Source organism: Neophocaena asiaeorientalis, unplaced genomic scaffold (genome assembly GCF_003031525.2).
Source record: "Neophocaena asiaeorientalis asiaeorientalis breed wild unplaced genomic scaffold, Neophocaena_asiaeorientalis_V1.1 scaffold7, whole genome shotgun sequence".
Taxonomy (NCBI): domain Eukaryota; kingdom Metazoa; phylum Chordata; class Mammalia; order Artiodactyla; family Phocoenidae; genus Neophocaena; species Neophocaena asiaeorientalis.
The window spans coordinates 1,541,743-1,566,527 of NW_020185337.1; the positions used below are offsets into that span (position 1 = coordinate 1,541,743).

General features: G+C 37.9%; 1 protein-coding gene and 1 non-coding gene across 3 annotated transcripts in view; one reads left to right on the forward strand and one right to left on the reverse strand.

The window, feature by feature from the left end:
• The window catches only part of EDNRA (endothelin receptor type A), a 55,534-nt gene extending 32,574 nt beyond the window's left edge, over positions 1–22,960 (reverse strand). For both annotated transcript variants that reach the window (XM_024736223.1, XM_024736224.1), the window contains exon 1: positions 22,484–22,960. In XM_024736223.1, coding sequence (XP_024591991.1) covers positions 22,484–22,903 — 420 coding nt within the window. In that variant the 5' untranslated portion in view covers positions 22,904–22,960. The remainder of the gene's footprint in view (positions 1–22,483) is intronic.
• LOC112393841 (U6 spliceosomal RNA) lies at positions 17,248–17,354 on the forward strand. The gene has a single exon (XR_003002031.1). It is a non-coding gene; the product is annotated as a U6 spliceosomal RNA (small nuclear RNA).
• Positions 22,961–24,785: the final 1,825 nt, after the last annotated feature.

Here is a 24,785-nt window from a genome sequence, read left to right on the forward strand (position 1 = left end):
AACCACTGCGCCACCAGGGAAGCCCGTGGCTTTGCACTTCTAATGAGTTCCCAGGTGATGCTGATGCTGCTAGTCCACCAACCCCTGCTTTGAGAACCTCTGCTCTAGAGATGCCATGATCAGTAAAAAAATGATAGTTAGTGACAGCCAGATAGTGCAGGATGAGCAGAAAATAGAATATAATATAGACATAAATAAAAAATCATAATGGCTTGGGGCCACGTAGTTTGCATGCCTCTCATGCCAATGGTGCCTAAAGCCATCAGTGTAGAAAGGTACAGCTCAATAGCAGGTTGAGCCCTAACTGGTGTGCATGACTCTCATGTCCCAGGCCTCACCAGCTTGGCATTATGAAATAAGGCTGTTCTTTCCTTAAAATCAACTTAGATTGTCATTTCATAAGACTTAGGTTCAAATACAAGATTTATCTGTTAGCAACAGTGACCTTGGGTAAGCCACTTACGCATTGTTATGTCTCATTCCTGTATTTGTTAAATGGGGTGGCTCTCACGCCTGCCACAATGGTATGATGGCCAGCTGGGAGGCTCAAATGGGACAATGCTTATGAGAGAATCCACAAGCTGAATGTACACTACACAGACGTTAGTTATTTTGAACTGCTATAGTTTGGAATTATAAACTGAAATGTACCAATTATTCATGACCATGAAGAAAAGGATAATATAAATGAATTTACCCCCTCTTTTTATCCATTCCAGATGCTAATGCCATTACTTGGATATTATCTTTATTATTGTCATGGCATCTTAATAATGCGATAAGTAAAACCAGCGGTGCATTTTTCTTTGTGCTAATTTTCTTTCCAGCCCATCCGGTGAGGATGAGGGCTTCTTCTCCTTCCCTTCATCCCACCCCACCCATCTCAGGAAGGAATGAGGGATTTATGAATATAGTCTGTAGTAGCTGGAACCCTCAAAGTAAATAAAATGTTCTCTTCCCCCTCAACATGGATTATTTTTGGGTCACTTGAAGCTGGACATGACGGACCAGGTACCAGTCTTCAGAAAGTGGGGTTCTGAGGTTTTCTTTCTTTCTGGGGCAGGGGCTGGGATGTAGAAGTTGGTACATAGTCGAATCACCAGTAAAGATGTTCTACATCTCCCAACAGTACAGACTGGGATGGTAATAAAGCCTGTGATGCCCAGGAAAGGTCTTTCATGAGAACATGTTTTCTGGCTGTTGCAAATCTCAAATTGGTTACAATAAAATAAATCACTTTGCGTGACTGAGAATGAATTTTGCCTTTCCCTTATGCTTTAATTGCTTCCGGATTGAGGCAGAGTTTTCACAGAAATCAAATCAAATAAATAAAACAAAACCCGTGGCTTCCACCCTAGCCATACACTTTTTCCTTTGACAGGTTCCTCCTGCCTCCCGACCAGCCCAAGAATTTGGAAAGCATGACATCCTTAGAGCAGAGCAGACACTCCACAGATGTTCTCGACTCTGGGTGCCCTCCGTGACCTGGGGGGATGGAGAAGCACTCCTTTTAATGAAAGCAAGTGGCTTGGTGTAGTAAAGAGCGTGGGCCCTGAAGCTCGACTTCCTGGGTTGGACTGAATCCCAGCTCTGCTATGTTTCACACCATGTGACCTTGGCATGTTGGTTAACCTCGCTGCTTCTCAGTTTCCTCCTCTAGAAAATGGAAATGGTGATGGCAGCTACCTCACAGGGTTACTGTGCGTGACAGAAGAGACAATCCATAGAAAGCAGTTAGCAGAAGTAAGTATCTGGAAGTGTGAGCTATTTGCACGGCCTGTGGTTATCAGTCTCTACTTTCTGTCTGTTTTTTCCAGTGAGATTGTGAAGGACGGTCATCCAGGTTACCAGGTACAGGGGGGTGGCAGACCCCACAGGTACAAAGGGCCCCATTCACAAGGAAATGACTACCCAGAAGATGAACAGATGGACGGTCCCTAAAGAAGCTGCAAGCAACATTCTGTGGGAGCTCAGCCAAAGAAGGCTCCGGAACCCGGCTGCCTTGCACCCTACATGACTTACGCAAGTGAACTGTGCCTCAGTGAAAACTGGAGATGAAAACTATGCCATATGGTTGACGGGAGTGTGAAATGAATTAATCCAGGCAAAGCCCTTAGAACAGGGCTTGACCCATTGCAGGCTGTAAATGTTAGTTCCTGTAAGAGATGGGTTTTGAGGAACTGCTCCAGCTACTCTGCACTTAGATTAGAAAACTTGAGGTTGTTGCTACTACCCACTATTCATCTATTTCACCATTGAATATTCAGTGTTTCGGTGTTGGCTGAGGTCTTAACTTTTTAGAATCTGAAATACATAGATGTTAATAACAACCAGGTGAGGGAGAGAAAAAAAAAAGAGTAAAAAATACTTTTAATTTTTTAAAAATTTATTTATTATTTACTTTTGGCTGCGTTGGGTCTTTGTTGCTGCGCACGGGCTTTCTTTAGTTGTGGTGAGCGAGGGCTACTCTTTGTTGTGGTGCGCAAGCTTCTCATTGCAGTGGCTTCTCTTGTTGCGGAGCACGGGCTCTAGGCGAGCGGGCTCAGTAGCTGTGGCTCGCTGGCTGTAGAGCACAGGCTCAGTAGTTGTGGCATGTAGGCTCAGTAGTTGTGGCGCACGGGCTTAGTTGCTCCGCGGCATGTGGGATCTTCCCGGACCAGGGCTTGAATCCGTGTTCCCTGCATTGGCAGGTAGATTCTTAACCTCTGCACCACCAGGGAAGTCCCGAAAAAATACTTTCTAAAACCAAGTTCCAAACCCAGGAAGGTTATTTCATTAGAGGAAAGATGGTTCACCCAAGATATGGGCTTATTATCCCCAAGAATCTCAGTCACCTGAAGGCTGGGAATGAAAAGAAATGTCTCTGATAAAGCTGCTGTAAGGATGCCAATCTAGAATCAAGGGATTTATGACTTCTACTTTTTTGGTATGCCTAAAACCAAAGGATCATTGGATGGAGAAGAATTAAATGTTTTTCAAAAAGAAAAGTTAGAAGCACTCAGTATCAAAATTGTATAGGTTAGTGCCAAATGTATGTGTCAGTATTTTAGGATTTAATTCATAATGGAGAGAAGAGTTACACTGGAAAGAATGAACCCGGCTTTTCCTGGATGGAGAAAAGATAGTTAATTATAGAAAATAAGTGCTCTGACCTGGACACACAATAAGACCCAAAACCTATTGAAAAAATGTTCCTGTTTATTTTAATCAGCACTCTCTATGGTAGTACATGCTAGTGCTTATTTAAAAGAAGCATGCAGGCGAAAACAAAGCAGAACAAAACAAAACAAAAAACAGACTGGTAATGATTTCCACATGTAGATTTAGGTAGTAGCCCCAAAGAACTTATCAGGAAGGTGGTAATAAGTAGAAAAAAGCAAAAGCCAACGGCATATTTGAAAGCATGCTGCCTATTTAATGATGTAATGTGTGAAATCTTAAGAACTGAGGTTAGTTCTTCATTGTAAAGTATGTCATGTGGTCACAATTATCCTGTGTTGATGGAAACGATGACCCAACTAAGATACGGTATGCGGCATGAAGAAAATGATACCATATGTGTCTTTTGGGGAAAAAAGAACACTATTGATGCTGAAGCTGGTGTGTTACAGTAATAAGGTTGAGGTGATTTTGAATATTTAATAACAAATTCATTAGGAAATAAGACAATTTGCAATAGCTGAGGTATAAAGTGAATTAGGAAGACATGCTCAAGATGGCTGAGTCACCAGTCATGTAATGATGCTTCACATAAGAATGACATGCATGTAAACAATTCACCCACTAAAGTTTCAGAAGAGGGAAGGATGTAATATACTGCAGGGAAGTTAGAAATTCTGGCTTCCAGCTCTAGCCCTGTCAGAAATCTCTGGGCTTTGCCTTCCTCCTCTGCCATATAATCTCGTTCTGGCCCAACATTTCTTATCTCTAAATTCTCTGCCAGCTTTTAAATTGCATGATTTTTTTTTTCATATCAGAACTCCAGTCTACAGCTGGTTTCTCTGAAACTATTATCAACTCCATTTATCCCTAAACTCGCTTAACCTCAATCCCTCCCTTCATTTTATATGAATAATTTTGTCTTCCCAATTTCTCTTTTATTCTTCCCAACTATGAATATTTTAGTCCTTTTTGCCTTTCTTTTTTCTACCCAATAGGATGAAGGATGTCAGTACCTGTGGAATCCCATAGGTGAAGTCCTGAGACTATTTATTTACCTCGAATGTATGAACAGTATTTTATTCCTCTCCAGGGAGAAGCTAAAATATACAGAAAATTTGCCCAGTGAGCTATAAGCACCATACTGTAAATCCGGACTATAAGTAAAATGCAGGAAAAAACATTAGGTAAGTGGCTATTTTAAGCTTCCAGTCAAGGGTCTGTTATAAATCATAGTGTAACATTAAGAATTAAAAGATTTGAAAATGAGTTTGATCCTACTTTGTCTTATTTCCAGTCATTTGGAAATGAGATAACATTAAATTGTATAAGTCAAGAATAATAGATTTTAACTTAGTTTTACTTCTCAGTCTTGATATTCGACACATACTGTATCTCCATTATAAGTATTTTGTTTATTTTTAGTGCTACCTAGAACAGAAAACATACAAATTTGGGGTCTAATGTAATTAGCCTACTAATTAGCTGGGCTTCCTTTCCTAGACACTTGAGTACTGAGAGAGACTTGTACCATTTCCTTGAGATTAGGGCCAATGTTCTATTTCCTTTTCATCTCTCTCAGAACACTTGGTACATTGTTTTACATGCAGCAATTGTCTAGGGAATATTGACTGCCATGAAAATCAGTGACTTAAGCAAATGTTATTAAGACAAGTTTGGTAAACAACATTTATCTTAAATATGAAAAATTATAGCATTTTAGACTTTGGACAGGTGCTTAGAGACCATCTAGATCAGTGGTTCTCTAAGTGTTGCCTGAGGACCCCTGGAGATCCCTTTTCACGGTTCAGGAGAATCTTTCATAGGACCTGCAAGATCAAGATAACGCTGAGATGACTGCCTTTTCTACTGGTTGACATTTGCACTATTGGTGCAAACTGTTCTGAGAGTCATTGCATTCTTCGCCATCACACACTAGCTGTGGAAACAAGTTGATGCTGCAAGTGTAATGGTGAGGACTTCAGCAAGGTCATAGGCTACCACAGCAATATACAAACATTGGTTGCATTTGTATATACTAGAAATGAAAAATACAAAAATGAAATTGAGACAATTCCATTCAAAATAGCATCAAAAAAGAATAAAATACTTAGGAATAAATTTAAAGAAGTATAAGACATGTTTGCTGAAAGCTACCAAATACTGGAGAAATCAAAGACCTAAATAAATGTTTTTGCATCGGGAGGATGAGCATTGTTAAGATGGCAATTTTCTCTAAATTCATCCAAAGAGTCAATACAATTCCTAGGTAAATTCAAGGAAATTAGCAAGTTGATCTTAAAATTTATATAGAAATGTAAAGGACCCAGAATAGACAAAAATTTTTTGAAAAAAAAAATCCAACAAAGTGGGACTTATAATACCTGTTTAAAAACTTACTATAAACTACAGTAATCAAGGCAGGATGGTATTGACATAGCAATAGACACATAAGTCATTGGACTGGAAAAGAAAAGAGAAATAAACCCTTACATTTATCATCAATTAAGTTTTAACAAAGGTGCCAAGGCAGTTCTTTGAGGAGACGATAGTCTTTTCAATAAATGGTGTTGGGACAATTGGATATGTGTATGCAAAAAAGTGAACTTAGAAGCTTACCTCATATACTACACAAAAATTAATTGTGATCATAGATCTAAATGTAACGGCTAAAATTATAAAACTGTTAAAAAAACATAAGAGATTTTTTTGTGATTTTGGCTTAGGCAAAGATTTCATAGATATGACACAGAAACATGTCCATAAAAGAAAAAAATTTGATAAGTTGGATTTCATCAAAATTTTAAAATTTTGCTCTTCAAAAGACACCATTTAGAAAATGAAAAGAAAAGCTACAGAGTGGGGAAAAATATTTGCAAATCATATATCTGATGAAGGATTTCTGTCCAGAATATGTAAAGAACTCCTACAATTAAAAATATAAAGAGAAATAACATAATTAAAAAGAGTAAAAGATTTAAATAGACATTTCATCAAAGTAGAAATACAAATAGCTAAGTACATGAAAATGAAAAATGCTCAGTATCATTCATCATTAAGGGAAAAGTACATTAAAGCCACAATGAGCTACCACTACACATCGTTAGAATAGCTATAATAAAAAAGACTGACAATAATAAGCTGGTGAGGATGTGGAGAAATTGGAAGCCTCATATAATGCTGGTGAGAATGTAAACTGGTACAACCATTTTTTTGACATTGATATGATCCAGTGATATTATTCAGATTTCTCCCGTGTGACTCATTGATTTGTTTGTATTTATGCAATTTTATCACATGTGTAGGTTTGTGTATCGACCTCCAGGCAAGACATGGAATAGGTCCATCACCACAAGGACCCCTTATAATGACCTCTTATAACCACACTCCTTTCCCCTCTCCCTTGAACTCCCTAGCCCCTGGCAACCATTAATCTGTCCTCCATCTCAATAACTCTGTCAGTTCAAGGATGTTATATAAATGGAATTATAGTATGTAATCTGTTGAGATAGGCTTTATTTTTTTCCACTCACCATGATTCCCTTGAGATTCATCCAAGTTGTTGTGTGTATCAATAGCTTGTTCCTTTTTATCACTGAGTAGTACTCTATGGAATGGATGTACCATAGTTCATTTAAACACTCACCCACTGAAGAACATCTGGGTTGCTTCCAGGTTCAGGCTATTACAAATAAAGCTACTATGAACATGCCTGAACAGGTTTTTGCATGAACATAATTTTCATTTCTTTGGCATAAATGCCCAAGATTGCAATTGTTGGGTCTTATGGTAATTGCATGTTTAGTTTTATAATAAACTTGCAAGGTCTTTTCTAGAGTGCTTCTACAATTTCTCAGTCTCACCAGTGATGTATGAATAATCCAGTTTCTTCTCATCCTTGCCAGTATTAAGTGTTGTTACTATTTTTAAATTTTATCCATTCTGATAGGTGTGTAGTGATATCTCACCGAGGTTTCAGTTCTGCATTTCGCTAGTGGCTAATAATGATGAACATCTTTTCATGTGTTTATCGACCAGCTTTATATCCTCTTCAGAAAATTTTCTGTTCATGTTTTTTTGCCCATTTTCTGCCTGGATTGTTTGGTGTTTTGCTGTTGAATTTTGAGAGTTTTTAATATGTTCTAGAAACTACTCCTTTGGTTAGACATGTTGATTGCAAATATTTTCTCCCAATCTGAAGCCACCATAATGAGAAGCCCGCGCAGCGCAACGAAGAGTAGCCCCCGCTCGCCGCAACTAGAGAAAGGCCGAGCACAGCAACAAAGACCCAAGGCAGCCAAAAATAAATAAATAATAAACTTTAAAAAAAAAAAAAAAAGTAAAAGCAGGGCCAGGGCAGCGGGTGAGATGCCGCAGGGGTGGATAAACTTTTTCTGTAAATGGCCAGATAGTAAATATTTGGGGCTTTGCAGACTATCTGGTATCTGTCGAAACCATTTTTGTAAGCAATGGGTATGGCTGTGTTCCAATAGAACTTCATTTATAAAAATAGGCTTTGGGCCAGATTTGGCGCATGGCTGTAGTTTGCCCACCCCTGGGTCAGAGAATCAGACAGGATCAAGCCGAAGTGGTGAGTACTCAGTGCTTGCAAATTAGGCCCTGGAATATTACCTTAATGTGCAAACTTCCCCCTGGATTTACTTTCCCTCCTTTACGGTAACCCAGGAGCTGGAGGCATTTTAAGGTCACTCCATGAAACCAATAAAAATATTACTGTGAAGGTAACTATTTCCTCAGAACAAAAAGCAGGAAAAATTTCAACAAATCCTCTAAGTTTAATGGCACAATCATAAGACTGCAAAGCCCAGTGTTCACACATTTCACAAAGTTCTGAATAACTTCTTGGCAGTATGTATTCAGGGCCTTGTAAGACCGCCATTGAATTCCATTTAAAATCTACTCAGTGGTTTTGATACATAAAATTTCTTTTATGTGATGTTGAAATGCAAATTTTGGTGTTGATGTTAGGAAGGATTTTCTTTTAGATCTGTCTTCATATGCTACAATTTGGTAAATTTCTATAACAACCCTCCCTTACCATTTTCTCTTCGAATAATGTGGTAACCAGATTACAACTAAACCTCCAAGTTTTACCTAGCAACTGGCATCCCAAAATATGTCATTTAACAAAAATAACCTCAGAGAGATTGTCTGGAAAATTTCATCAATCCAACTTAAACTCTCAGAACATTTACTGTCTGAAATCAGTGCTTTTTAATCTGTGTTTCATGGGGTGTTTTAAAGTTTTAAAATAAATGGCCATTTACTGCAGCAGTAATGGAAAATGCTGAAACGTAATTTTATTTCTGTGTCTCTTGAGATTAATTTGATTAATTTTGGTTTAGCTGTATATATTACTTTAGGAGAAGGAGAGATGACAGTTTTTCTGTTTTTAAAGAAAATGTTAATAGGTGTTTTACATTCAAAATGTTATTTTTTTCAGTAAAATTTGTTCAATGGTCTCAAAAATTTCAACAGAACACTGGACTATAACATTCACCTGGCATTCAGGCTAACTTGATGGAATATATGTATCCTCACACAGAATGCAAGCCACTCAGAGGCACAGCTGTCCTAGATTTCTTTGTGTTTTCTATAGACAGTTAGTAAATGTGTGAGTTGATTTGGGGATTATCCAATATGAAGGCAGATAATAGATTTGCTTGAAAGGCCAAGAAGAATTATAATGAACAAAGTTCAGACATATGCTACGCAAGCCTTTAGAGCTTTTAGAAAAGAATTCCGTCTAGGAAATTCTGCCTAGTTCCTAGTACTGTACCATGCCCTGGTGGTTCTCCAAAATTACTGATCAAAATATAAAAGGATTACGATAAAGATTTATGTTAAAAGCATATATTTAGTATATAAATATATATGTTGATATTTAAGTATTCATGATCAAGATTTATATTAAAAGCATTTATTTAGTATATAGGTATATATGTTGATATTTAAGTGTTATATATATTTATATATACATGTTAAGTTTTATATATCTGTATATATTTATTTTTTCAGCAATCTATATGCACACAAAAAGATGCATGTGAGAAGGTCCATAGATGCACTCTTCATATGAGCTCAAAATTGGAAACTATTTAAATGCCTACCTAAGTAGAATGAATAAACACATTGTGGCATATTCAGACAGTGAAGTGCTATACAATAATGAGAATGCATAAGCTACAACTAAACTCAACGGCATGGGTTACTCTCACAGACATAGTGCCGATCAAAGGAAGCCAGACAGAAAAGATCATACGTCATATGGTTCCATTTACATAAAACACAAAAGTAGGCAAACAAATTCATGCTGTTAGAAGTCAGGAAAGTTGCTGCCTTGGGAGTTTGGATAATTAGTGACCGAGGGACTTCTGGGTGCAGGTAATGTTCTGATTCCTGATCCTGGATACACAGATGTGTTCATTTGGTGAAAATTCATAGAGCTGACACTTAACGTACATTTTTTTTTGCATGTATATTACACCTCAATAAAATGTCGAAAATGTTTACAAAGTATTATGGCTCTTAAATGATGTAACACTACCTTAAATTTTCATAAATTTACCTTCTATAAGAACATCAAATTTGTGGAAACAAAGGAAATAGGCAGAGAAACACAGCATTTGTGACATACATGACATCATTTTGAAAGAGAAACGCTGGAGTATTCTAAACATTTTTGTTTTGTGAAACTAAGCTAAAAGTTCACAGTGGCCAGATTTTTAAAAATACACAGACATTCTACAGAATTGCTTTATCTGACATAAAACTCATGTGGGATGGGGCATAGTATGCTATTCAATATTTGGCAAAGAGATGTGTGCCCATTACCTTTTATATTTTGAAAAGAATGATTTTGAACATGTTCAATATAGTTTGCTTTTAAAATTAGGGATATTAGGGACTTCCCTGGTGGTCCAGTGGTTAAGACTCCACACTTCCAATGCAGGGGGCACGGGTTCGACCCCTGGTTGGGGAACTAAGATCCCACATGCCGTGTGGCATGGCCAAAAAAAAAAAAAAATTAGGGATGTTAATAAAGTTCCTTATTCAAATAGCTTCAGATTTAATGAAACCATTTCATTAAACTTCATTGTAAATTTTTTTTTAATTGAGGATTTCTAGCTCATTTTATTTTATTGAAGTATAGTTAATTTACAATATTACATTGGTTTAAGTTGTACAGCATAGTGATTCAGTATTTTTATAGATTATACTCCATTAAAAGTTATTACAAAATAATGGCTGTGCTATACAATATATCCTTGTTGCTTATCTATTTTATACATAGTTTGTATCTCTTAATCCAATGCCCCTATCTCCCCCCAAACCACTGGTGACCACTAGTTTGTTTTCTATATCTGTGAGCCTGTTTCTGTTTTGTTATATACATTCATTTGTTTTATATTTTAGATTCCACAAATAAGTGATATCATACAGTATTTGCCTTTCTCTGTCTGACTTACTTCACAAAGCATAATATTCTCTAGGTCCATCCATGTTGACACAAATGGCAGAATTTCATTCTTTGTTTATTGCTGAGTAATAATCCATTGTATATATATACAGCATCTTTTTTTTTTTAATTTATATTTATTTATTTATTTTTGGCTGCATTGGGTCTCCACTGCCGCGCACGGGCCCTCCCCAGCCGCGGCGAGGGCCACCCTTGGTTGTGGCGCGTGGGACCCCCACTGCAGTGGCCTCTCTCGTTGCGGAGCACAGGCTCCAGGCTTGCGGGCTCTAGAGCGCAGGCTCGGCAGCTGTGGCACACGGGCCCAGCTGCTCTACAGCATGTGGGATCCTCCTGGACCAGGGCCTGAACCCGTGGCCCCCGCATTGGCAGGTGGAGTCCCAACCACTGCGTCACCAGGGAAGCCCTACAACATCTTTTTTATCCATTTATCTGCTTCCATACCTTGGCTATTGTAAATAGTGCTGCTATGAACATTGGGGTTGCATGTATCTTTTCAAATTAGTATTTTCATTTTTTCCAGATATAAACCCAGGGATGGATCATATGGTAGTTCTATTTTTAGTTTTTTGAGGAACCTCTATACTGTTTTCCATAGTGGCTGCACCAATTTACATTCCCACCAACAGTGCACAAGTGTTCCCTTTCCTCCACATCCTTGCCAGTATTTGTTATGTGTAGACTTTTTGATGATGGCCATTCTGACAGGTGTGAGGTGATCTCATTATTGTTCTGAGTTGCATTTCTCTAATAATTAGCAAAGCTGAATATCTTTTCATGTGCCTGTTAACATATGTATGCTGTCTTCAGAAAAATGTCTATTCAGGTCTTTGGCCCATTTTTTGACTGGGTTGTTTATTTTTTTGATATTGAGTTGTACAAACTGTTTATATATTTTGAATATTAACCCCTTGTTAGTCATATCATTTGCAACTATTTTGTCCCATTTCATAGGTTGTCTTTTCATTTTGCTGATAGTTTCCTTTGCTACACAAAAGCTTTTAAGTTTAATTAATCTCATTTATTTATTTTTGCTTTTATTTCTTTTGCCTTAGGAGATAAATCCATAAACATATTGCTATGATTTATGTCAAAGCATATTCTATGTTCTTTTCTAGGAATTTTATGGTTTCAGGTCTTACATTTAGGTCTTTAATCCATTTTGAGTTTATTTTTGTATACGGTGTGAGGAAATGTCCTAATTTCATTGTTTTACATGTATTAATAGCTGCCCAGTTTTCTCAGCACCACTTACTGAAGAGACTGTCTTTTTCCCACTTTATACTCTTGCCTCCTCCTTTGTCAAAGATTAATTGACTGAATATGTGTGTGGGTTTATTTCTGGGCTCTCTATCCTGTTCCATTGATCTGTATGTCTGTTTTTGTGCCAGTACCATACTGTTTTGATTACTGTAGCTTTGTACAGTAGTATAGTCTGCAGTCAGGGAGGGTGATACCTCCAGCTTTGCTCTTTTTTCTCAAGATTTTTTTTGGAAATTCAGGGCCTTTTGTGGTTCCATATGAATTTTAGAATTACTTGTCCTACTTCTGTGAGAAATGTCATGAGTATTTAGATAGGGATTACATTAAATCTGTAGATTGCTTTGGGTAGTATGGCCATTTTAACAATATTATCCAGTCCAAGAGCATGCAGTATCTTTCCCTTTCTTTGTATCATCTTAAGTTTCCTTCATCAGTGTTTTATAGTTTTCAGAGTATAGGTCTTTCACCTCCTTGGTTAAGTTTATTCCTAGGTATTTTATTTCTTGCTTCTTTTTAAATATCATTTGAGACATATTCCCAAATGTCATCCATTACGCTTTCACATTACCCTTTTAATTCCTATGCATCTGGTCAACTCCTAAGGAGGAAGATCTAGAAATGCAACATTTAGTTTTATCAATAAAACCAGGTGTTTGTACACCAACTGAAACCTTGGGATAGCCATAGACACTCACTTTTCTGTCTCATGCCACAAATAGCCTAGCCTTTCCAATGATAACTGGATGAGACACCAGTTTGGCAAAAAGTGTTCCTCTGGGAAGATAAGCAGATGTATATGTCTAGGCAATCAGTCCATCAAAGAACTTAACATTTCTTTTCATTTAAAAAAATTTTTATTTTCTGGCTCCCTTCCGTCAGTTGATCTCACCAACATGACAATGAGCATGGAATACAAAAATCTGTTTGACAGATGTTCCCATGCAATCTGCAAGACTTACAACGTAAATGCTATTCTGGAGAGCAACCTCTGTTTCATACACATCTTCCTTTATAGTGTGTCACTTCTGTCTTAAATAAGCAACTGAAGAAGTATTGGGTTTAATGCAGGAGAGAAAAGGGGATGACTATTTTTGAACACAGTCTTTGAAAATATATTTCTGTACTAGGGAGGACATCTGGATGACTATCAAGTTTGCCTTATGAGGCATATGGAAGAGAAGCAATGTGGCAGCTTAGCTAACAGCATGGCCTCTGGGATCAGACTGGATCCAAATCCTGGCTCTGCAACTCGCTAACTGTGTAGCCTTGAGGATATTCCTTAAACACTATGCCTCACTTTATTCATTTTCAGGCAACAGTCATATAGGATAAGTTTACTGTGAGGATCAAATGAGTTAGCTTGGTACAGAGTAAACAGTAATTAGGCTTTAGGTCATGTTATAAATTGGTATACATAACATACTTTAAGACTGCATATTTTTCCTTCATCGATTCAGGAAATGCTTCTCAGCACAGTAGCCAGCATGTTTTTGTTAAAATGTAAACCAGATCATGTCACTCATCTCCCCATAACCTTCCTTTTTTAAAAAAATTAATTTCTTTTCGGCTGCTTTGGGTCTTCATTGGTGCGTGTGGGCTTTCTCTAGTTGTGGCGAGCGGGTGCTACTCTTCATTGCAGTGCATGGGCTTCTCATTGTGGTGGCTTCTCATTGCGGAGCACGGGCTCTAGGCACGTGGGCTCAGTAGTTGTGGCTTGCGGGCTCTAGAGCACAGGCTCAGTCGTTGTGGCATACAGGCTTAGCTGCTCCGCGGCATGTGGGATCTTCCCAGACCAGGGCTCGAACCTGTGTCCCCTGCATTGGCAGGTGGATTCTTAACCACTGCGCCACCAGGGAAGTCCTGCTCATAACCTTCTAAAAGCTTCCTATCTCACTCAGAGAAAAAGGCTAAAATAAAGGCTTTATAAAGGTGTATACATAGGGTGACCATGCTTCCTATTTTTCCCAGGAGTCTTGGTTTATGCCTATTGTCCAGATGCAATTATTGATAGTGTCTACTTTCACTCTCAAAGCATCTTGGTTTGGACAATAAATTATATGGTCACCTATTGTTAGGCCCCACGTTATCTGCTTCTCCCTATCACCTGCCCTATGCCAGTATCCCTGTGATCTCATCTGTTACTATTCTCCTCCTTCCACTCAACCACCATGGTTTCCTTGCTGCTCCTTTAACCCTCCAGGCACAATCCTGCCTCTGGGCCTTTGCACTTGCCATTTCCTCTGGCTGGATGCTCTCACTTTGGATAGTGGCACGGTTTGCTCCTTTTAAGTTCTAGTTTTTATTCAATGTCACCTTGTATTGAGCTCTTCTTCAGCCACTCACACTAAGATGAATACCCTCTTCCTCTTCTTTTATTTCTCTTCCCTATTTTACTTTTCTCCTTAGCAGTTTTCTCACATACTATATATTTACTTGTTAACTTGCGTGTTGTCTTGTTCTTCTACTAGAATGCAAACTCCACGAAGACAAGGATGATTGTTTTTCTTCACTGCTATTTCCCCAGTAACTGGTATATAGTAGGAGCTCAATAAATATTTATGAATGAATAAATGAAGAACATTCAGAGAAGAGAGACCTGATGTAACTGAGTAACCAAATGGCCAATCAGTTGCCCATCCGCATTACTTTCTAGTATAAAATTTGATCTAAAAGATATTGGGTTGGCCAAAAAGTTCAGTTGGGTTTTTCCGTGAGATGTTATGAGAAACCAAAATGAACTTTTTGGCCAGACCAATAATAGGACTCCTGTGTTTAAGATAAGTGTTATGAGAAGCATGATTTGAGTAGATTCTGTTATCTATCCTGGTCTCCAAGTAAGTCGTGATGGCAAAAAATGTGGATGAAACTTTTAGAGAAGTTTAAATTATACAAAGTAACCTCTAAATTTGCACATCCACAAAAATGGTATTAAATCTGAGGGCACACTTGATTTTTCTTCTTGAGTTCAGGAACACTGGGGATTTCAAACCTTCCAAATTTAAATAAATATTTTAGAACATGTGGTTTTGTAAAATCTTTGATGTTCAAATTTAAAAACAAGGCTATCAAATATTAACATGGAAGAATATGTTCAGTTCTATTATTGAGTTTAATTTCAACTATTAACTTTATAATGAAGGAAAGTTTTTCCAAGAAAAACTAGACCTAGTTAAAAATAAAACTGTAGCTATAGAAAGCAGTTACTCTAGCTCTCAAGAGAATACGGTAGCTCCAGAAAGCAGTTGTAGAATTTCTGGCTGTATATCAAATTTATTTTGACAGAATTTCTTAGAACATTCCTTATCTAACCACTGTAGTCTTCAAATCAACTTCAGAGACAGTAAACTTCATACCTCTTTCATTTTAGTTCACACACGCTTTACACGAACTGTATAAACTTTGTGTGATAATAAAAAAAGAACACTCACATGCTAGCAACTCAAAAGATAAAGACACTCTAGAAATATTTCAGAATAAAATAGCCAGGACATCTGCTTTTACTGCAGAGTGCTGGAATTACTGCAACATTACACACACACACACACACACACACACACACACACACACACAGAGTGTATATGTGAAAATTCTTTTCTCAAAAGTAAAACATCTATGCACCATCATTATACAGCAACCTCTTCTGTGATCTGAAGTGTCTGATGGAGGAATATCTTCAACCACGATGCTTTACACAGCCCAACACCTTCCTAATGAGAAGGGGACTGAATCCATCTCTCCCTCCTCAGCCATGGGAACGATCTTGCAGTTACGGATGGTTTCCATCCCCCATCCCTGAAACGGGAATAACTGTGCTGTGAACCAAGTGCTGAGGGTTAGCCCAGTAACCTCACATGAGAATAATTACTTAACAGGACCATGAGAGAAAGCAATGAGGTTCCCAGACACAGGAAATGAAAAGTCAGAAGGGGAGGTAGAGTTGGAGAGGGTTCTGAAGCCTTTCCAGACAGCAACTTCCTTATAACAAACAGCAAGTTGGGTAATAAATGTATCACTCTGTTATTTTATATGTACATATATCCTTAAGTCAACTGGTTAGCATAATGAACTTTTGCAATGTGCTTGTGTTTTAGCCATGCTAGAAGATCAACATGTTTCCTGTTCTCTAAATTAGTAACTAAAATCTTCTGTGATATGAATGTTCATTTTGATATTCCAAATCACTTGTAGGTTTAATATTTCAATCAAAACCACAATTACAACTATGCTCAAAAAATGCATATTGCACAGAAATCTTGAAAAGTGACTCTTCAATTGGTTATATGTACCGGAGAGAGAGGAAATTAAACAATATGATTCCGGAACCACAGAACAAGAACTCTTGACTTCTAAAGACAAAGGGACAAGGGGAAAACAACTCTAGGTTGACAGATTTTTCACAGATTTGTGGACCCTGAGACATCCCTGGTTTGCAGGAAAAAAGTAGAGATTCAGTGAATTCAAAAAGCAAGTCTGCCTTTAGATCAGGAATTGCATGGGAGAAAAACATTCTTACAGAGGCAAATAGAGTATTTGAGCAAAATTTTGCTCATGCATCAAATATTTTGAAAGCTGGGCACAGTGCTGGATGTGGAGATACAATGATAAATGAGAATCATGGCAGTGTGCCTCAGGGGACTTGCAGTCTAGTGGGGCAGACAGGCAAGCGAATTGGCAGGGACAACAGAGCGTGTGTTAGATGCCCTTAGGGGGTTACTAGAGGGTGTCATGGGAGCACATGAGAAAGGCACTGACCTAGTCTATGTTAGGGATACTTGCCAGACAAAGAGATGCTTCAGCTGAGATCTGAAGAATAAAGTGGAATAAGCCAGAGAAGGCATGAAGGAAGATATTCAAGGCAGAAGGATCATCTTGGTACTCTTGGTTAGCTGGAGTGAAGAGGGGTAGATGAAAAACATGAAGAGAGAGGTGCCTGGAGATGAGGCAGGGTCAGAGCTATCTAACAAGACACGATGAGCTGGAGTGCAATGCACCTTCAAGGGACAGAGAGCTTGGTGAAGGGACACATTTTCTCTCTTAAAATTCAGGGAATACAGTTTCTATACCTAATTTTACGATTATAGTGCTATTACTGGAATACCTGAGAAAGGCCTGTTTTTATTTGCTTGATGATGAGTAAAAGGCAAACATCTATCACATATCCAACGGTGTGTAATTGGATCAGCTTGGGGGAGTAGTATGTGCAGACCACAGATAATACCCTATGCCTTGTCTGTAAACAAAGAATCCCTCTGATAAATCAACATCATCACCATCATCAATATTTTAATTTGAAGGTCTCAGAAAAATCTGGTTACAAGTATATTTTAGTGCTCCCTTCAGGAGCACATATACTAAAATTGGAATGATACAGAGAAGATTAGCATGGCTCCTGGGCAAGGATGACATGCAAATTTGTGAAGTGTTCCCATATTTTTTACTTATCTATGAAACAGAAACAGACTCACAGACATAGAGAACAGACTTGTGGTTGCCAATGGGGAGGGTGAGTGGGGGAGGGATGCACCAGGAGTTTGGGGTTAGCAGATGCAAACTATTATATATAGAATGAGATAAACAAGGTTCTACTGTATAGCACAGGGAACTATATTCAATATCCTGTAATAGCCTATAATGGAAAAGAATATGAAAAAGAATATATATATATATATATATATATATATAAATGAATCACTTTGCTGTACACCAGAAACTAACACAACATTGTAAATCAACTCTACTTCAATTAAAAAAAAGAAGTTAATTTTAATCATATCAAAAAGCATTAATTGAACAGCTACTATGTTTGAGGCATACAACCTAAATGTTGTGATATGTGTTTATCACAACATATATATGTGTTTCTTGATGTGTCAAGAAACAGCTTTTGTATGGCTGCCCCAACAGGATGGATCCCAGTTGCACAAGATGTCAAAGGCTGTGTGAATATGGAGATGAACTGGCTTTGTGTGAATGCCTCTCGTTTCCACATTGCTCAGATCCTCTGCCACAGCAACATATTGGGAATCTTGGCTTTTCATTGCAAAATATTCCTGATAATTTCATACAGAAATTTTGTTTATTTTTCATCGTTGTCCTCAGGAAGAGGTGGTTGCTTAGAGTGGACTAAAGTAGTCAACAGCTGATTACTGGATGTATCACTGGCTACTTCGTTTGTTCTCAGAGATCTGCTTTACCCCACACACTAAGTGGAGACATTATTCATCTACAGTATTATCTATGACGTCACTGGTGTGCCAACATTTCTATGTCAAGTCGTTGGGCTCAACTGCCTCTCTCTTCCCATGACCATCATTCTCATCCTCTCCATTCTACTTCTCTCCTACATATATTTCTCCACACTTCTGTTTCTACTTAAGAGGCTAAGGTGCAGTGGTTTATGGGCATATCCGTGTGCACACCTGGGTGACAGTTATCTTGAAAGCACATGACACCAAACTTTGGCCCACCCATGCACAAACATCACTTTTAGGGTTTCCACTCTATTCAAAATTAAAACCCATCTCCCTATAGATGACACTCTAGGGCATAAATAAATCATTAAAGAATATGATTATTAAATTCTACACTTCTAATCTATATTGGCATTTAGTCATTGGGGGGCATTTTTGGATTCTAAACACAGATACAATGCTTTAATTATTTTGCCATTGTAATGAATGTAAATATTTTATATACAGATTAATCTACTTGCCTAACTTTTTGCATTCCTTGAAAATTCAGGATATCAGATAGTGTAATTTCTTGACAAATTGAATCCATCATCAGTTTAGGTTACAAGGGTGAACATTTGAAAGGGTCTACTAACTCCTTTTCCTTCCTCCCTCCTGGTTTTGTCAGTCTGCTCATGAAATTAATGACATGTTTTTTGCACAATTCCAAATTAGAGTAATCCTTTGATAAATAATACCGTTTCTTTAACATTGCCATTTGAAAACCAAGAAGGTAATTGGCATTTATTTGCATCTTTTGGTTCCTTCTGTTTTACATTTTATTGTCTCAGACTGTCCGATTTTTATCACCAGGTAGTGTATGTATGTGTGTGTGTGTGTGCACGAGTGTCGACAAGGGCTAGAGGAATTTCTCTCCACTTTCTGGGTTATTTCTTCTCTGTGAGATGTATATAACTCCAGACCTAATTCATTTTTTAATTTAGGATCTGTACATGCTTCAGCAGCAGCAATTTGGCGACTATATCCAGCCTCTCTGAGAATGACATTTAGGGCAGAGAATGTTACTTAGGGGTAGTGATGACATTCGGACAAGAGCTGCACATGCGTGTTAGGAACCAGTAAGAAGCAGGAGCTCTTGGGGGTTTCTGAGCAGAGCAGCACTCGATAAGTACAAGCAAAGTCCAGTACAGCCTGGCAGAAGAAGTCCTGAAGCTATAGAGATCAACTAGGAAACTTGGAAATTCAGATGTGTAGTGAACCCCTCTTCCATGCCCACAGACGATCCAAAGCTACTCAGCACTAGCTGCACGGGATAATGACAGAACAGAAACAGCCTAGCCATCTGATATACTTGCTGCATTGATTTTCAGTTGTGTTCTACAGCATATCAATATATGAAACAGTTTCAAAGTGAGAGAAAGATAATAAAATGTGAATAGAAAGAACACTTTATCATGTGCTCTCCTTTTTCTTGTAATATTACTAGAGTCTAATCAGCAAGTCTCACTTGCCCCAAGATTCAATCTTCATACTACTTTCACTCACTGACTCTAACCTAGCTCAGTGCGATGTTCTCCCTCTGGAGACACCTTAAAACTGAGTCTAAAAGCAATTGATAGAATTGTTAAACACAACGACCTGTGCGATTTGAAAACTTATCTTTCTTTGACGAACATAGCAGATCTTTTAAACCATTCTTCTTTCAACCTAATTCTAATAATATGGGAGATAAAGAAGCTTCATGCATCCCTTTAATAGAATGTTCTTCAAGTCTATGCATTTTTCATCAGTACCTAAACATAATGGTAAAGTGAGACTGGATGGCTACTACTTTGCCCTGCAATGCAGAGGTAGCTTGACATGGTCAGAGGAATCCACAGGTCTGATATATGAGACTCCAAAGCATCAGACCCTTAGAGCAGGAGGCAGCTGTGGAGAAAAGGCATGAGGACCTAGAGCACACATTGCTTAGAAGGATTTCTCTTGACTCTCCCGGGCAGAAGTCAGAGAAACAGTAACATCTTATGGTTTCCTAACCTAAAGGAATGGACTGCCAGGAGGAAGTAGAAATAACACTCAAATATTGTGAGGCTTTTCTGTTCGCTCCAATGCTTTTCTCTTTTCCTCTGGAAGAAGATTGAAATGACTAAAGAGTATTTATTTCTTTAACCCCAAAGGTTTACTTTCTAAAATTAATGTTGGTTAAAGGACTCATTACATGAGTTTTAGAAAAACAGGAATTATACAAATGTACTCCTGCTATGAAAAAACACATCAAACTGTCCACATTGTTGAGAACTACAATAAGGTATATAAAGTATTGGATTCCCAAGATGGAAAAATCATAAGGTCAAATAAGGAAGTGTCAGTTTTTTTCCATTGTTGTATGAATGTAAAACAAAGTTTTATTGGAATTTTCACCAAATTTGGAGATATTTCAGATGATCTGACTTAAAATGTTGCTACGGAATAGAAATGAAGTTTAGTCTCGTGAATAGCATGTAGCACCTCAAAGAGATACGCAAGGCTCCTTCTCAGCAGATATGCTTATGTCAAAAGCTGCTTTTGCACATGGTCAAATGGGAATTATTAATCAGAGATGGTTATGTTATTTTCCTGAGCCATAACGGGTTGGTTAACTAGTTGTGTAAGTGTGAACAAAAAATGTTTAATACCCCGCACCGTGATTGTGAATGAGTCATGTCAACATTTTCAAATCTGTTATTAAAGAGAGATGTCCTGAGGAAGTCGTGTTGAGTATGTGTAATATTTCACTAAGAGAAAATCAAAAACTTTTTAAAAGAAAAAAAGTTCTGTAGCATATGCTAAATATTTAAAATTATTTACATATTTTCAATTTTGCCTCCTAATTTGGTTCTGAAATCCTGCTTTGAGTTCAAACAGAAAACACATGTATTCATGCTCTTCTGTGGAAAGAGATGGTATGTGATTTAAAAATTTTTTCTTTTTAAAAAATTTTTGGCCATACTGCGCGGCATGTGGGATCTTAGTCCACTGGCCAGGGACTGAACTCATGCCCCCTGAGGCCACCACTGGCCTGCATTGGAAGGTGGAATCTTAACCACTGGACCACCAGGGAAGTCCCTTAATTTCCCCAATTTTGTCTAATTTCCCCAATTTTGCAAACAGTGTATTGGAGTAATTTTGAGATGATTTTTCCTTGTAATGTTCAAAATTTTCATCATTGTTTTCATCTTTATGGTTAGACCACTGCTTTTTCTGGTAGGCTAGTATCATTTCACCACAGTTGGAGTGTATCTACTTGAAACCAAGATGCTACTATTTCACTTAAAACTAATCATGTCTTCAACTGACAAACTTTCCATTTCAAGTCATATTTCAGAATATTCTTGCTCAGAATAGTTTTGTTTCTACAGATAATACATAGAAGACAAAAAACTAAAGGCTGAGGAAAGTGTTTTCCCTGTGCTAGGAATAAAGACATTTCTAAAACATCTGACACAGATGATGAAATTTCATTTGAATTTTAGCTCACTTGAATTCTTGCAGCAACTTCCCCCACACAACCACTAGACCAAATATGGAATAACTAATTCCTTTTAGCTTTAGTTGTTTTGGTACTAACTAGTCCCTAGAGCAAGGTGATCACACCAACAGTGGGTGAGTTCTCTTCCTCTCCCACTCAGGCTCTAACTTTGATTGTCTTTGGATCCTTGTTGCCTAGCTCTGCAGCAGGCACACAGTAGGTGCTCCATGAATGTAAGCTGAAGCAATGCGGGAGGCAACAGTAAACTGATGCTTTTAGTAATGCTGCTCAATGAAGTCACCACTGGCCTGCCATCTCATGCACCCGTTATCCCTAAGTTGCCCTAACTGCGGAAGCCAGCATGACCTTTGCCTTCAATCATCCAGACAGTCAAAATAAAATAAGCCCTTCTCATTTCAAGCCACACTATGGATATCGGGCTTCCGAATAGCATCACATTGAAAAGGTAACCGAAACTGAAGATACATTTATTTTAAGTACTTTTTGGGCTCAGCAGGTCTTACCCTGGAAATGGAATGTCAGAAAAATCCAGTGATCTTCCCCAGATTGCCCATCTACCCAGCAAGCTCACGGCTGGCATGAGAATCCCATTCATGCAAGACCATGACTTTGAAGAGTCATCCCTGAAATACTATTTTGTTAACAATTAAGTTAGAAAGTCAGTGTCACATTTAACAAACAATAAAAATTTCAAATGTCACCCAGTTTTAAGAGAGTAGAAATGGGTCTCAGTAAAAACACAGACTGAAATTCCAAAGGACAGAAAAGTCTGCAGCACCTCTCTCAACTGTGGAATCAGAGCATATGTTCCAACCTGCAAATGCATTTGTGGTTACTTCCTACCTTAAATACATTGATAGGGAGATCAATGACCACATAGATAAGGTCTCCGAGGGCAAGGCTGGCTATCAGTGCGTTGGGGCCATTCCTCATGCACTTGTTCTGGTAAATGATCCTGAGCAGGGTTGCATTCCCCACCATTCCCACGATGAAAATAGTACACGATATCACAGTGTTAATGTATTTGAAAGCTGAAGTAATCTTAGTCTGCTGTGGGCAATAGTTGTGCATTGAGCCATTGTTGGGGAGGGCCAAATTCGTGGGTCTATGTGTGGTAACCATGAAGCTGAGTTCTGTCCCACGAAAAGTGGTGAAATCGTCCACATGGGTGCTTAGATTTGTGCTGTAGCTCTCAGGATTATCACTGATGACACATCCAACCAGCACCAGCCCAAACAACACCCTGAGGCAAAAGGTTTCCATCTTGATGCAAATTTGAGGAAAGGTCTCTTATTCTTTTGCTTTGACACCCTTTTTTTTTTTTTTTCTACCTGAAAAGAGAAAAGAGAAAAAATAATTTTGGTTACAAAATCCAGCTGCCAAGAAGACTGTAATCAATGATAATTACTGCTTCAATTAAAAAGCAGGATGTATCTGGTAATTAGATAAGATATATCTGTGTCAGGTTACCCTGTGGAAGAACAAAAGAAGCAAAGATCAAAGCTCTACTAGGGCAAGTTATATCTCTGTATCCTGCCTCTATCTCTGTCTCTGTCTCTCTCGCTTTTGTCCATAGCTATACTTACATCTAGATTATAATATGAGGACATGGCAGTTTTTCCTTTGAGTAGCAGAGAAGAAGTTACATTACACCTAGGCTGATAGACTGAATTACAAAAAATCTTCACGAGTTGAGATAACAATATTTTAGTTACTTTTTTTCTCCATTACACCTAGGCTGATAGCCTGAATTACAAAAAATCTTCACGAGTTGAGATAACAATATTTTAGTTATTAACGGAAGAGAAGAGACATTATATGCTGAGTGAAAGTTATGTAGTATTAAGGCATAAAATCACCAAATTCTGTAATTAACAATTCAGTATTCCAACATGTGTGCTGTTTTGCCAATGGCAAGTAATGAACATGAAAATAACATGCAGCTCAGGTAGCCATTTGAAGTGTTATGAAATGTTCATTTAAAAACAGAACTCTGATTAACACCATCAATACATTTAACAATCTTAGTCATTTAAAAGTGAGATCGTTGATAAAGACCAAATATTTATTTTATTGAAAACCTGGATGATTACTGTGTACAATCAACATCTTCTGACAGGAGTTTTTCTGCTTTTCCATTCCTCAGAAATTACTATCAGGATATATGCCAATGAATGAAACTAGGAGTAACAGACTTTCTCAGGCCAGGCGTACTATTTGGTTTTCCAAACATCCTTTATACATCCTTTAAACATCCTTTATAGCTACATTGATTATGACCAGTCACTGTACTGAGCACTTCACATGCGTGATGCCCTCTATTCCATACAATGACCCTCTGAAGCAGGTACGTGGTTCCATTATAAACACAGGGAAACACAAGGTCAAGTAGCTTGTCAAGGCCATAGCTGGTGTGGTGCTGCTGTGATTCAAAGGCAGGTTAGTCTGACTTTGAGCCTGAGCTCTTAACCACTAGACCGTACTGTCTCTCATTCTCATGACTTCTTAGCATCTAAAGTGTTTTAACAATGTTTCCAGCGTTTTGAAGAAGCAATAGACTTTGGAGGTTGGTTAGATATTTTCAAAAGACCTTTTCATTGTTTTGTTTTGTTTTGTTTTAGTCACTTGCAGAGAGCAGTGGTCCTTCTTGTTCAGGAAGTCTAGGTTTCTACTTGAAGAAAAGATGCTGGGAAAATGAGGGAGGTTGGTGGTAACACAACAATTAAAGGTAAATAAAAACGGCTCTTCCCGTTTTAATATTTTGTATATTTTCTGTGAATTTTTGTGAATCTTTAAAATGAAGGCCATAAGCTCATTTATGATGATGTGGTGTGTGTATATGATGAATACACCCAGGTCACGATTTAAATTTTAAGAATTGTGTCCTTTTGAGTCTATTCATGGTTTTAGGAACTTTTAGGAATTTTGACAGTTATCTTGGTTATCAACAAAGTTTAGGGCTTAGTCGATATATGGATGAAATAAGATTTATTCAAGTTGTACAGAAGGTCTAAAATAAATATAAGGTGCAAATACTGCATACTTCTGCCTTCCCCAGAGATTTCCCCCCAGGAACCTGAATTAATAATAACAGTTTACATATAGTATTAATCTATTATATACAGTATTTGTTGTCAGACTTGAG